This window comes from Dendrobates tinctorius, unplaced genomic scaffold (assembly GCF_039654945.1).
Source record: "Dendrobates tinctorius isolate UK_male_01 unplaced genomic scaffold, ASM3965494v1 ptg000070l, whole genome shotgun sequence".
NCBI lineage: Eukaryota > Metazoa > Chordata > Amphibia > Anura > Dendrobatidae > Dendrobates > Dendrobates tinctorius.
This window is the reverse complement of record NW_027361738.1, coordinates 72246886-72262675: the sequence shown is the minus strand read 5'-3', so window position 1 is coordinate 72262675 and position 15790 is coordinate 72246886. Positions and strand designations below refer to the sequence as shown.

The window sequence follows — 15790 nt, the reverse complement described above, 5'->3', positions numbered from 1 at the left end:
AATATAATCTAACTCGTTTTTCATACCTTTCAGGTTACATCGGGGGCTTATCTACAGGATTACAGAATGCTGTGGATAAGCCCCTGATGGCTGTGGCTGCAGCTCATTGGCCAAAAATGAGGTGACCGATCCCCTTTAAAGAAACTTTGCTTTAAACTTTTCTGTGGTCCCTGCCTATCTATCACACTGCACCAACACCGCTGCACTACAGTGTGTATAAAGTTATGTCTACATGTAGGTATTTGTCTGTGACAGCGTATGACTGCAGTCTGTGTATGTATGTATCTGTGTGTATATGTGTACATATTTAAGGATTTGTGTATGTGTGCGTATGTTTGTGTATGTGTGTCTTTATGTGTGCGTATCAGTGTATTTTGTACGTATGTACATGTATATGTTTGTGTATCTATCTGTAGATGTACATATTTGTGTGTTCATGGATGTGTGTGTAGGTCAGTGTATTTGTATCTATGTAGATTTGTGTATAGTTATATATAAACATATATGTGTGTGTTCCTGGATGTCTGAATTTGTCTCTTTGTAAGAGTGTGTTGCTGTATTTTGTCTGTATTGGTATGTGTATATGTTTGTGTCTATATGTATCTGTGCATGTCTATATGTGTATGTTCATAATTGTGTGCGTGTCTATATTTGTACTTTTATGTATGTTTTTTGATGTAGGTGTCTGTGCATATACAGTGGCTTGGGAAAGGATTCACCCTCCCCCCCTCCGGCATCTTTCGTGTTTTGCTGCCTACCTCACAATCTGAACATGCTTACTACTGTGAACATTTGGTTTTCTTTTCTTTATGAAGCAAACAACAAATAGCACAAAATATCTGGAAACTTAAGTGTGCATACAGTTGTGGCCAAAAGTATTGACACCCCTGCAATTCTGTCAGATAATACTCAGTTTCTTCCTGAAAATGATTGCAAACACAAATTCTTTGTTATTATTATCTTCATTTGTCTTAAATGAAAAAACACAAAAAGAATTGTCCTAAAGCCAAATTGGATATAATTCCACACCAAACATAAAAAAGAGGGTGGACAAAAGTATTGGCACTGTTCGAAAAATCATGTGATGCTTCTCTAATTTGTGTAATTAACAGCACCTGTAACTTACCTGTGGCACCTAACAGGTGTTGGCAATAACTAAATCACACTTGCAGCCAGTTGACATGGAATAAAGTTGACTCAACCTCTGTCCTGTGTCCTTGTGTGTACCACACTGAGCATGGAGAAAAGAAAGAAGACCAAAGAACTGTCTGAGGACTTGAGAAACCAAATTGTGAGGAAGCATGAGCAATCTCAAGGCTACAAGTCCATCTCCAAAGACCTGAATGTTCCTGTGTCTACCGTGCGCAGTGTCATCAAGAAGTTTAAAGCCCATGACACTGTGGCTAACCTCCCTAGATGTGGCCGGAAAAGAAAAATTGACAAGAGATTTCAACGCAAGATTGTGCGGATGTTGGATAAAGAACCTCGACTAACATCCAAACAAGTTCAAGCTGCCCTGCAGTCCGAGGGTACAACAGTGTCAACCCGTACTATCCGTCGGCATCTGAATGAAAAGGGACTGTATGGTAGGAGACCCAGGAAGACCCCACTTCTTACCCCGAGACATAAAAAAGCCAGGCTGGAGTTTGCCAAAACTTATCTGAAAAAGCCTAAAACATTTTGGAAGAATGATCTCTGGTCAGATGAGACAAAAGTAGAGCTTTTTGGGCAAAGGCATCAACATAGAGTTTACAGGAGAAAAAAAGAGGCATTCAAAGAAAAGAACACGGTCCCTACAGTCAAACATGGCGGAGGTTCCCTGATGTTTTGGGGTTGCTTTGCTGCCTCTGGCATTGGACTACTTGACCGTGTGCATGGCATTATGAAGTCTGAAGACTACCAACAAATTTTGCAACATAATGTAAGGCCCAGTGTGAGAAAGCTGGGTCTCCCTCAGAGGTCATGGGTCTTCCAGCAGGACAATGACCCAAAACACACTTCAAAAAGCACTAGAAAATGGTTTGAGAGAAAGCACTGGAGTCTTCTAAGGTGGCCAGCAATGAGTCCAGACCTGAATCCCATAGAACACCTGTGGAGAGATCTAAAAATGGCAGTTTGGAGAAGGCACCCTTCAAATATCAGGGACCTGGAGCAGTTTGCCAAAGAAGAATGGTCTAGAATTCCAGTAGAGCATTGTAAGAAACTCATTGATGGTTACCGGAAGCGGTTGGTCGCAGTTATTTTGGCTAAAGGTTGTGCAACCAAGTATTAGGCTGAGGGTGCCAATACTTTTGTCTGGCCCATTTTTGGAGTTTTGTGTGAAATGGTCAATGTTTTGCTTTTTGCTTCATTCTCTTTTGTGTTTTTTCATTTAAGACAAATTAAATGAAGATAATAATACCAAAGAATTTGTGTTTGCAATAATTTTCAGGAAGAAACTGAGTATTATCTGACAGAATTGCAGGGGTGTCAATACTTTTGGCCACAACTGTAACTATTCATCCCCCCCCTAAAGTCAGTACTTTGTAAAGCCTCCTTCTGCAGCAATTACAGGGGCAAGTCCCTTTGGATAAGTCTCTATGAACTTTCCACATTTTGCAACTGCAATTTTTGCCATTCATCAACGCAAAACTGTTCCAGCTCCTTCATGTTAGATGGTTTCCTCTGGTGAACGACGATCTTAACGTCTGACCACAGATTCTCCATTGGATTAACGTCTGGTGTGGGCTTTGATTAGGCAACTCCAAAACATTTATATGTTTCCCCTTAAAACACTCGAGTGTTTCTTTAGCAGTATGCTTTGGGTCATTGTCTTCTTGGAAGGTGAACCTCCGTCCCAGTCTCAAATAACTGACAGACTGAAACAGGTTTTGCTCAAGAATATCCCTGTATTTCGCCCCATCTATCTTCCCCTCGAATTGGACCATTTTCCCTGTCTCTGCTGCCAAAAAATATCCTCACAGCATTATGCTGCCACCACCAAGTTTCACTGTGGGGATGGTGTTCTTGGAGTGATGAACTGTGTTGATTTGGCACCAGACATAGCATTTTCCTTGGTGGCCAAAAAGTTCAATTTTGGTCTCATCTGACCACAGCACCTTCCTGCGTACATTTGGGGAGTCTCCCACATTTCTTTTGACAAACTCAAAATGAGCCTTACAATTTTTGTGTGTAAGTAAAGGCTTTTTCTGCCCACTCTTCCATAAAGGCTACCTCTATGGAGTGTTCGGCTTATTGTGGTCGCATGGACAGATACTCCAGACTCTTCTTGGGATCTCTGCAGCTCCTTCAGGGTTATCTTTAGTCTCTGTGATGCCTTTCTGATTAATGCCCTCCCTGCCCAGGATGAGGGTTTCGGTGGGCGTCCCTCTCTTGGCAAGTTTGTTGTGGCACCATGTTCTTTCCATTTGATGATAATGGATTTGATAGTTCTCTGGGGGATCATCAGAGATTGGGATATTTTTGTATAGCCCAACCCTGACTTGTACTTCTCCACAACTTTGTCCCTGACTTTGGAGATCTTCTTGGTCTTCATGATGTTGTTTGGAGATCTTCTTGGTCTTCTTGGGGTTGGGTTAGTGGTGCTTCTTGTTAATGGTGTTGCAGCCTCTGTGGCCTTTCAAAAAAGATAAAGTGTATATACTGACAGACATGTGACAGTTAGACTGCATACAGGGGGATGTCCTGTCACTAAGCATGTGACTTATAATTGCTTGCACCAGAAATTTTTAGGGGCTTCCTAGCAAAAGGGGTGAATACATATGCACATGCCAATATTTAGTTATTTGACCCCATACATTTAATTTATGCCTATATTTTTCCCACTTCACCAACTTAGATAATTTAGTGCTGATGCGTTACACACAAATTGGATCACAAAAATATTCAAACACAGGTTGTAATTACAGATGGTTGAACCCGAACAGTAAAGTTCGGTGTCTTCACCGAACACCTACTGTTCGCGTTCGGCCCCCCGAACACTGGGTGTTTGTCACACTGTCATGTGCATGACAGCGTGGCAAACACTGCTTCTGATCGGCGATAAAATCATTACCGCCTGTCATACAGCTGCGGTTCCCATGATGTAAAATGACAGTGGGAACCTGCATCTATGATTGAAGGTATAAAGTTTACCTCCGGTCATTGGTGTCGGCTGATGGGCTACTGCTCCCATCAGCTGCCGCCTGCTGCCGCTAATAACAGCAAGAGCAGGAGCAGCTGATTGGAGTATTCATCAGCCGGCGCCCACGCTGAATATAAATACGGTAATTAAAAAAAAAAACGGCATTGGTTGCCCTGTAATTTTAATATCCAGCCAGGCAAAACTCACAGCTGGGGACTACAACCCTTAGCTGTCAGCTTCGGCAAGGCTGGTTATCAAATAAATAAATATTTAAATAAATAATTTTAAAACAAAGTGTTGGGTCCCCTCATTTTTGACAACCAGTCTTGTTAAAGCAGACAGCATCTATTAGATGCGTCAATTCTGGCACTTTACCTGGATCTTCCCACTTATCTTGTAGAGGTGGCAAGGGGGGTTCATATTTGTGGGGTTGATTTCACCTTTTTATTGTCAGGTGACATCAAGCTTATCGCTTATTAATGGAGAGGCAGTAACCTTGTGATGTCACCTGTAGTCACTGATGCTGCGCTCGCAGAAGCTCATTCATCAATGGTTTTCAGCCTGTACGGTCGCATTTAGGCACCGGCCAGGTTGAAAACAGTTTATCCTCAAGACATGGATTACGGCATGGGTCAGAACAACGGAGAGGTGAGGGATAAGGTTGGTTTATTATTTGTGTTTATTACAGAAGACGAGGGCTTTGGTGGAATTAGGCGTTAGAAGAGTATAACTGTGTTTGTTATTTTTAAATAAAAATGTAAAACTCTGTTTTGCTTTATTTCAAATTTATACTTGCTGTGTGTTTATTTACAATATAACTATAGGATTAGTAATGGATACGTGTCTTATAGATGCCTCTCCATTACTAAGCCGTGGGCTTGATGTCACCTGACAATACAAAGGTGGCATCAACCCCACAAATATGAACCACACTTGCCACAACTACAGGGCAAGTGGGAAGAGCAGGGCAAAGTGCCAGAATTGTCGCATCTAATAGATGTGCCTTTTCTGGCCCACTGCGGGCTACTATTTTTAGGCTGGGGGGGCAATATCCATGGCCTCTTACCAGCCTGAGAATACCAGCCCCCCAGCTCTCTGTTTTAGCAAGCCTGGTTGTCAAAAATGGGGGAGACCCCACACCATGTTTTTTAAATTAGTTATTTAAATAATTAAAAAAAATCAGAGAGGGGGCCCCTTTATTCTTGATAACCAGTCTTTTTGAAGCTGACAGGTGAGGGTTGCAGCACTCAGCTGTTAGTTTTGCCTGGCTGGTTATCAAAAATAAATTATTTATTTCCAACGCAGGTGCCAGCTGATGAATACTCCAATCAGCCGCCTCTGCTCTTGCTGTTTTTCAGCGGCAGCAGGCGTCGGCTGATAGGAGCAGTACTCCCATCAGGTAACACCAGTGACCGGAAGCAAACTTTATACCTCCGATCACAGCTGAGCCCTCCTGCTGTCTTTTGACAGCGTGGGAACTGCAGCTGTCTGACCAGTGGTGACAATTTTACTACCGATCAGAAGCAGTGTTTGCTGTGCTGTCATGCGCATGACAGCGTGGCAAACACTGGATGTTCTGGGCCCACATTGAAGTGAACCAGAATAGAACCCGAACCAGAACTTTTTGTAACTGTTCCAAACCAATGGGCCCGAACATCCAGGTGTCCGCCCATCTCTAGTTGTAATATACTCTCGCAAGCCACTGTATTTCTGTGTTTGTATATGCACCTGTGTATGTCTATATGTGTGTGTTCAGACTGTCTTAAAAATGCATCACGTACAAAAAAATATATATTTTAAAGGGAACCTGTCACATTGATTGTGGTAACTTTATTTTTTTCAGCAGCAGCATGATACAGAGCAGCAAAAGCTATTCACACACATACTGTGTATAGTTTTGTTCAAAAAGATTTGGTATACTGTGTAATTAGCTTAGGAGTCCAGAGGGCGGTCCTAACCTGTGATTGACAGTAATTAAACATACAAAAAAGCTGTCAATTGCTGGACTTCTAAAACTATATCAATCTGCTCTGCTCCTCTCGCCCCATACCATACTGTCAATACATTACTCAGTATCTCCATCCTTTAAAGGGGCTGTAAACTGCTAGGACAACCCCTTCTTGAGAGAGAGAAGATTTCACGGCGTTTCCAGAACACTATTCAGGGTTAAAATGCTAGGCAGAGCAAATCTGCCGGGCATGCGGAATTGAAAATAGCGGTCCATCGCTCAAAAAAAACGTTTCACAGTCCGTCTCCTCCACCTGGGAGACACTACAATCCTAACGGATCCGTCAGAAAACGGATGCGACGGACGACCATCAGTCAAAATCCGCCGCTAATGCAAGTCTATGGAGGAAAAAACGGATCCGCCAAAAAAGGGGCGGATCCGTTTTTTCTAAAAGTGGCGGATTTTGACTGACGTCAAAAAACGGAAATATGAAACAGGCCTTAGTGACCTCTGTGAATTGGGAGTGTGAACACGAATATTGTGAGGAGCACGAAATATAGTGGAGGAGTCAGAACTCTATCATAAGACATCAACAATGAATGGATGTGAGTGTGCACGGGGCAGTGAAAATCAGAATGTGACACTTGAAAAAAAGACTGCATATGTGTGTATGTATACATGTATGTGTGTGCTTGTGTGTATATGTTTGTGCATATGTGTGTATATATAAGTGTGTATATATGTGTGTGTATATGTGTGTAAATATATACAAGTATGTGTGTATTTATGTGTATGTGTATATGTGAGTATATATGTGTGTGTGCACGTGGTTGTATATTTATATATGTGCATGTATATATGTGAGTGTATATGCATGTGTGTATACTGCACATGTGTGTTTATATGTATGTGTGTATATTTGTGTGTATATACTGTGTGTATGCACATATACAGTCATATGTAAAAGTTTGGGCACCCCTATTAATGTTAACCTTTTTTCTTTATAACAATTTTGGTTTTTGCAACAGCTATTTCAGTTTCATATATCTAATAACTGATGGACTCAGTTATATTTCTGGATTCAAATGAGGTTTAATGTACTAACAGAAAATGTGCAATCTGCATTTAAACAAAATTTGACCGGTGCAAAAGTATGGGCACCCTTATCATTTTCTTGATTTGAACACTCCTAACTACTTTTTACTGACTTCCTGAAGCACTAAATTGGTTTTGTAACCTCATTGAGCTTTGAACTTCATAGCCAGGTGTATCAAATCATGAGAAAAGGTATTTAAGGTGGCCACTTGCAAGTAGTTCTCCTATTTGATTCTCCAATGAAGAGTGGCATCATGGGCTCCTCAAAACAACTCTCAAATGATCTGAAAACCAAGATTATTCAACATAGCTTTTCAGGGGAAGGATACAAAAAGTTGTCTCACAGATTTAACCTGTCAGTTTCCACTGTGAGGAATATAGTAAGGAAATGGAAGAACACAGGTACAGTTCTTGTTAAGCCCAGAAGTGGCAGGCCAAGAAAAATATCAGAAAGGCAGAGAAGAAGAATGGTGAGAACCGTCAAGGACAATCCACAGACCACCTCCAAAGACCGGCAGCATCATCTTGCTGCAGATGGTGTCACTGTGCATCGGTCAACAATACAGCGCACTTTGCACAAGGAGAAGCTGTATGGGAGAGTGATGCGAAAGAAGCCGTTTCTGCAAGCACGCCACAAACAGAGTCACCTGAGGTATGCAAAAGCACATTTGGACAAACCAGTTACATTTTGGAAGAAGGTCCTGTGAACTGATGAAACAAAGATTGAGTTGTTTGGTCATACAAAAAGGCGTTATGCATGCGCTGTATTGTTGACCGATGCACAGTGACACCATCTGCAGCAAGATGATGCTGCAGGTCTTTGGAGGTGGTCTGTGGATTGTCCTTGACTGTTCTCACCATTCTTCTTTTCTGCCTTTCTGATATTTTTCTTGGCCTGCCACTTCTGGGCTTACCAAGAACTGTACCTGTGTTCTTCCATTTCCTTACTATGTTCCTCACAGTGGAAACTGACTGGTTAAATCTCTGAGACAACTTTTTGTATCCTTCCCCTGAAAAGCTATGTTGAATAATCTTGGTTTTCAGATCATTTGAGAGTTGTTTTGAGGAGCCCATGATGCCACTCTTCATAGGAGAATCAAATAGGAGAACTACTTGCAAGTGGCCACTTTAAACACCTTTTCTCATTATTTGATACACTTGGCTATGAAGTTCAAAGCTCAATGAGGTTACAAAACCAATTTAGTGCTTCAGGAAGTCAGTAAAAAGTAGTTAGGAGTGTTCAAATCAAGAAAATGATAAGGGTGCCCATACTTTTGCACCGGTCAAATTTTGTTTAAATGCAGATTGCACATTTTCTGTTAGTACAATAAACCTCATTTGAATCCAGAAATATAACTGAGTCCATCAGTTATTAGATATATGAAACTGAAATACCTGTTGCAAAAACCAAAATTGTTATAAAGAAAAAAGGTTAACATTAATAGGCGTGCCCAAACTTTTACATATGACTGTATATGTGTGTGTGCGTGCACATGATTGTATGTATGTGCATATATATATATACGTGTGTGTATGTGTATGCATGTGGTTGTGTGTATATATGTGTGTGTAAATGTGTGTGTGTGTATGTATACATGTATGTTTGTATTTGTGTGTATGTGTTTGTGTTTCCAACAACCATCACTCCAGTGTTCTTATGGTACTTTGTGTTTGCTAACTGTGTAAGAAGGCTAATGGATGGTTAGAATACTCTTGAAAACCCTTGTGCAAGTATGTCAGCACAGCTGAAAACAGTTTGGCTGATTAGAGAAGCTATAAACCTGACCTTCCTTTGAGCTAGTTGAGAATCTGGGGCATTACATTTGTTGGTTCCATTAAACTCTCAAAATGGCCAGAACAAAAGAACTTTCATGTGAAACTCGACAGTCTATTCTTGTTCTTAGAAATTAAGGAAATTCCATGCGAGAAATTGCCAAGAACCTGAAGATTTCTTACAACGGTGTGTACTACTCCCTTCAGAGGAGAGCACAAACAGGCTCTAACCAGAGTAGAAAGAGAAGTGGGAGGCCCCACTGCACAACTGAGCAACAAGACAAGTACATTAGAGTCTGCAGCTTGAGAAATTGACGCCTCACAGGTCCTCAACTGGCAGCTTCATTAAATAGTACATGCAAAACGCCAGTGTCAACCTCTAGTGAAGACTCCGGGATGCTGGCCTTCAGGGCAGAGTGGCAAAGAAAAAGCCATATCTGAGACTGGGTAATAAAAGGAAAAGATTAATATGGAGAAAAGAACACAGACATTGGACAGAGGAAGACTGGAAAAAAAGTGTTATGGACAGACGAATCCAAGTTTGAGGAGTTTGGATCACACAGAAAAACATTTGTGAGACGCAGAACAACTGAAAAGATGCTGGAAGAGTGCCTGACGCCATCTGTCAAGCATGGTGGAGGTAATGTGATGGTCTGGGGTTGCTTTGGTGCTGGTAAAGTGGGAGATTTGTACAAGGTAAAAGGGATTTTGAATAAGGAAGGCTATCGCTCCATTTTGCAACGCCATGCCATACCCTGTGGACAGCGCTTGATTGGAGCCAATTTCATCCTACAACAGGACAGTGACCCAAAGCACACCTCCAAATTATGCAAGAACTATTTAGGGAAGAAGCAGGCAGCTGGTATTCTATCTGTAATGGAGTGGCCAGCGCAGTCACCAGATCTCAACCCCATTGAGCTGTTGTGGGAGCAGCTTGACCGTATGGTACCAGAAATGGCCCATCAAGCCAAACTAACTTGTGGGAGCGGCTTCTGGAAGAATGGGGTGAAATTTCTCCAGATTACCTCAGCAAATTAACTGCTAGAATGCCAAAGGTCTGCAATGCTGGAATTGCTGCAAAGGGAACACTCTGTGACAAAAGCAAAGTTTGAAGGAGAAAATTATTATTTCAAATAAAAATCTTTTTTTCTAACCTTGTCAATGTCTGGGCTAGGTTATAAATTCATTTGGTAACTGATTTGATTAATAAAAGTATGAGTTTTCATGGAAAACACAAAATTGCCTAGGTGACCCCAAATTTTGGAACAGTAGTGCCATGTGTGTGTGTATATATACGTGTGTGTGCATATGTGTATGTATATAGGTGTGTATATGTGTGTGTACAGTATACAGTATGTGTGTGTATATGTGTGTGTACAGTATGTGTGTGTGTGTGTGCATATGTGTATGTATGTGAATGTGTGGGCTTGTGTGTATATGTGTGTGTACAGTATGTGTGTGTACAGTATGTGTGTGTGTACAGTATGTGTGTGTGTACAGTATGTGTGTGTACAGTATGTGTGAATACATACATTGTGATGTGTACATGTATGATGGCTGAAAAAGTAAAAATATTTTTTTTATATTCTTGATTTTGGAACCTGACATCTGTGAGCAACAAAAGCAGAGAAATGTCTACAAATGTCTGAAAGTGTCATCAATGTCCACGCGCACATCGCCATGAGTGGTCTCCAGTGTGACACCGACCTCACCGACAGAGAAAGGCCTCCCGGAGGAGGCGAACCATGCCTGACCTGTCTGTGATCGATAGATAGCGACTAGAGAAAGCAGATAGAACGCCCTGAGAATCTATCAACAGAAAGTGCAAGAATATAACCGAGTATAACACTCCAATAAATAGAACCGTAATATCACAATACTGGAGACTGGCGCCATAAGATCAGAGCAGATCTCTGGATTCCATCTGATGACACAGAACAGAATGATCTGAGGCTGGGATCAGCTGCAGACACCATAGACGCTGCTGGGATTACATGGGACTGCCGGCCTCTGTATATTATACAGGCTCCTGGACTGTACAGAACGCTTCCGACACCTCCGTCTACAAAGACAGGAAGACGTATGTATCACCGCAATATAGTGACACTGCGACCTCAGTGATAGGATACATAGATAGATAGATAGATAATAGAGAGATAGATAGATAATAGATAGATATAGAGAGAGATAGATAATAGATAGATAGATATGAGATAGATAGATATGGGATAGATAGATAGATAGATAGATAGATAGATAGATAGATATGTGATAGATATGAGATAGATAGATAGATTTGTGAGAGATAGATAGATATGAGATAGATAGATTGATAGATAGATAATAGAGAGAGATAGATATGGGATAGATAGATATGGGATAGATAGATATGAGATAGATAGATAGATAGATATGTGATAGATAGATAGATAGATAGATATGAGAGAGATAGATAGATAGATATGAGAGAGGTAGATAGATAGATATGAGATAGATAGATAGATAATAGAGAGAGATAGATAGATAGATAGATAGATATGGGATAGATAGATAGATGGATAGGTAGATAGATGGATAGAGAGATATGGGATAGATAGAAAGATGGATAGATAGATGGAAAGATAGATGGATAGATAGATGGATAGATAGATATGGGATAGATAGATAGATAGATAGATAGATAGATAGATGGATAGATAGATGGATAGATAGATATGGGATAGATAGATAGATGGATAGATAGATGGATGGATGGATAGATAGATGGATAGATAGATAATAGATAGATAGATAGATAGATAGATAGATAGATATTTGCAGGTGTGGTCTCTAGATGATCGGTGACACACAGGTGAGAGGACACGAGTGACCACACATTACACGCACAGGTCAGACCCGGATCCTTCCCACAGTCTCCCGTGGATGGCGGGTCAGTGGGTGAAACTTCTCCCCACGCCGGGTGTCACAGGCTGCAGGTCCCCTCACACAGGGGCGGTATAGACCCCACCCGGCCGGCAGTGTGGTACCTGTAGTGCGCCGAGTCCCGGATCGTCAGCCAGCCGGTGATGAGCAGCAGCAGCAGACAGGTCAGCAGCAGGACGCCGGCGCTCCTCTTCATGCCTTGCCCCCACATGCCAGGCGTGCCCCCCGGTATGACAGCGCGGCCGGCGACCACCCTCCCAGGTCACCAGAAGTCCCCACCTGTCTGCAGAGCCGGCCACCACACAGACGGCTGCTGGGCGCCCATCCTCCGCCCTCCTGTCTGCAGCCCACCCAGCCTCCTCCCACAGCTCCTACATTCCCTCCTCTTTTCACCTTCTCCAGCTGTGGGGGCGCCGGGAGCTGCCATCAGGGTGACGGCCACCTGCCCGCCGTGCCCCGCTCTGTGCCGCCGTGCCCCGCTCTGTGCCGCCGTGCCCCGCTCTGTGCCGCCGTGCCCCGGTCTGAGCCGCCGTGCCCCGCTCTGTGCCGCCGTGCCCCGCTCTGTGCCGCCGTGCCCCGGTCTGTGCCGCCGTGCCCCGGTCTGTGCCGCCGTGCCCCGCTCTGTGCCGCCGTGCCCCGGTCTGTGCCGCCGTGCCCCGGTCTGTGCCGCCGTGCCCCGGTCTGAGCCGCCGTGCCCCGCTCTGTGCCGCCGTGCCCCGGTCTGTGCCGCCGTGCCCCGCTCTGTGCCGCCAGGTCCGTCACTGCGGACAGCAGAGCTCACCGTCTCCAGCTACAGACAGGAGAGAATGCCGTCCATCATCACCCAGAATATTACAGAATCTGATAGTTTATAATCCCGAAGATAAGAGAACCCAACTTTTTATATTCTGGAATGTTAGATAATTCGCCATGCTCTATTCTAATTTATTAGATAATCCAGGATTGTATTCATGTTAGATAATCTGCTATAATCCAGAATGTGAAATAATCCGGCACATTGTTGAGGGTCTGCAGCTCTCCTGTGCCCCTCCAATAATCCAAATACTGATGACGGTCAGTGGTGCCATCATTGTCCGGGCGGTGGGCCCGCAGAGGATTGTCCTAGTGCCGACAGCGTAGGGATCGTCGGACAATTCATCAGCATGGACGATATGTCACTGCAGCAATATTGTGTATTATGAGGTTCTGCAGCAGCTGCGATATGTACTATTAGGTTCTGAAGCAGCTGAGGTGTGTATTATGAGGTTCTGCAGCAGCTGAGGTGTGTATTATGATGTTCTGCAGCAGCTGAGGTGTGTATTATGAGGTTCTGCAGCAGGTGAGGTGTGTATTATGATGTTCTGCAGCAGCTGAGGTGTGTATTATGAGGTTCTGCAGCAGGTGAGGTGTGTATTATGAGGTTCTGCAGCAGGTGAGGTGTGTATTATGAGGTTCTGCAGCAGCTGAGGTGTGTATTATGAGGTTCTGCAGCAGCTGAGGTGTGTATTATGAGGTTCTGCAGCAGCTGAGGTGTGTATTATGAGGTTCTGCAGCAGCTGAGATGTGTATTATGATGTTCTGCAGCAGCTGAGGTGTGTATTATGAGGTTCTGCAGCAGCTGAGGTGTGTAATATGATGTTCTGCAGCAGGTGAGGTGTGTATTATGAGGTTCTGCAGCAGCTGAGGTGTGTATTATGAGGTTCTGCAGCAGGTGAGGTGTGTATTATGATGTTCTGCAGCAGGTGAGGTGTGTATTATGAGGTTCTGCAGCAGCTGAGGTGTGTAATATGATGTTCTGCAGCAGCTGAGGTGTGTATTATGAGGTTCTGCAGCAGCTGAGGTGTGTATTATGAGGTTCTGCAGCAGCTGAGGTGTGTATTATGAGGTTCTGCAGCAGCTGAGGTGTGTGTTATGATGTTCTGCAGCAGGTGAGGTGTGTATTATGATGTTCTGCAGCAGGTGAGGTGTGTATTATGAGGTTCTGCAGCAGGTGAGGTGTGTATTATGATGTTCTGCAGCAGCTGAGGTGTGTATTATGATGTTCTGCAGCAGCTGAGGTGTGCATTATGAGGTTCTGCAGCAGGTGAGGTGTGTATTATGAGGTTCTGCAGCAGGTGAGGTGTGTATTATGATGTTCTGCAGCAGCTGAGGTGTGTATTATGAGGTTCTGCAGCAGCTGAGGTGTGTGTTAAGAGGTTCTGCAGCAGCTTAGATGCGTGTTATGTTGTGTAACAGCAGAATTACTGATGTAGAATAAATCGTGCTCTTTGCTGTCAGCGCGTGATGAGTGTGCAGCGGATGGCGGTGTGTACGGAGATGAGAACATTCGTGCGGTCGGGGTGATCTGATTATGCCGTTTCCCAGCGATACCGATAATAAATGTCTGCTCTACAGGCTGAGCGGGATTTATCCCATCAGGGGAGCTGCTGCTGCAAGCTGCTGTCATCTCCTAACAGCAACCACCAGTGATCAAAGCGTGGGACCCCGGGACCCCGGTACATGTGCTCCTCAGCCCAGCCTCCAATAATCATTACACGCCCTTAGTGGTTAGATTTTACGGCTTAACAAAGGGATTCAAATCAAACACAAGAAAACCAGCGTCTACCTTCTCACCGCAGAGGCCGTCGTGGTGAATGGCAGTGCAATAGTAACTGTAGTGTGCCACCAATACCTCCTTATACTAATATCACAAATATCTGCTGGGCCCTTTCCAATTACCAGTAGGGAATGCAAAGCTGTCCTTCACTCCCTCATTTCTCTCTGAAAAAAACTATAGGAGTTTAGACTTCATTTCAGAGCTCAAACTTTTATCCACCTTTCCAGAACCTCTTCCCCTATCCCACTACCACCTATACCCATGATTTACAGTCTACCAACAATCTATGGAAAACATAATCCTTACATTTCTCTTGTGCTGCACCTGTTCTCTGGAATGCGCTACCCCAGACAATCAGATTCATTCCCAGTGCCTCTTGTAGGCATTCCTTCTGTTACTACTGTATTACTCTTCAGTTTCCGATCCCCTCATTTAATTATGTGCACTCTAAAATTGTTTGTATCTGTGCCTACACAGATACCGTCAGGGTGATTGGCTCAGGCAGTTTCATGAGTTTTCGACGGATCTACAGTTCTGCTGATTTATTATTGGTGAATGGGTAGACATTTTTTTTAAAGGTTTTCTTATTGCAAACATTCACGGCTTATTCGCAGGATTTGCAAACGCAGAGCAAGAACATCCGATATTGTCAAATGGAGAGAGCTGCATATGTGGGGACCCCTCCGTATTGATGGCGGCACAATTCTGGGAACTGCTTATGAAATAGATAAATATCTAATGGATTCCGACCCCAACGCAGAGACCAGTATCTATCTAAATGGCAGGCCTCGGACCCATGCCACCGTCAATAGAGAGGTCATCGCGCATGTTCAACGTTACACACTTGTCCCGGATCTGTTGCCTTGATTCCTTCACCCCGATCTGCTAGACTCAATTGTGCTCCACGTCGGACTTTGCAAATGGCCAGGTGTGATCCCATGTGAGCATCCACCCTGGCCTATATATGGCTCACAAAGACACCATTGTCTTGGTATTAATACTTCAGTATTGCTAAGACTCTTTCTTGCTCCATATATCTTGATCTTCTCGGTTGCTGCCGTGATCTCCTGGATATCTCCTGCCTGCTTCCGGTCTCCTAGATGTATCCCGCTTGCCAGCGTATTCCAACATCTCACCTACTTGCCTGTGGTTTCCTGGCCATTTCCCGCCTGCCAGCAATCTCTAGCTTGGACGTCGACTGTCTGCCTGCGGTTACCTGGATGTCTCCTGCCTACTTGTCTATGGTCTCTGGGATGTCTCCCACCTGCCAGCCGTCACTAGCATCTTGCCTGCTTGCCTGTGCTCTCCAGGACGTATTCTGCCTGCCAGCGGATTCCAGCATCACACCTGCTTT

The 15790-nt window shown here is 43.7% G+C and overlaps 1 protein-coding gene across 2 annotated transcripts in view; it reads right to left on the bottom strand.

Annotated features, from left to right (window-relative positions):
• Positions 1–12750, bottom strand: part of ST8SIA6 (ST8 alpha-N-acetyl-neuraminide alpha-2,8-sialyltransferase 6) — a 106422-nt gene extending 93672 nt beyond the window's left edge. Inside the window, exon 1 of one of the 2 annotated variants that reach the window (XM_073581875.1) lies at positions 11966–12750. In XM_073581875.1, coding sequence (XP_073437976.1) covers positions 11966–12072 — 107 coding nt within the window. In that variant the 5' untranslated portion in view covers positions 12073–12750. The remainder of the gene's footprint in view (positions 1–11965) is intronic. The other variant, XM_073581874.1, reaches the window with a different exon arrangement.
• Between the last annotated feature and the right edge of the window lie 3040 nt (positions 12751–15790).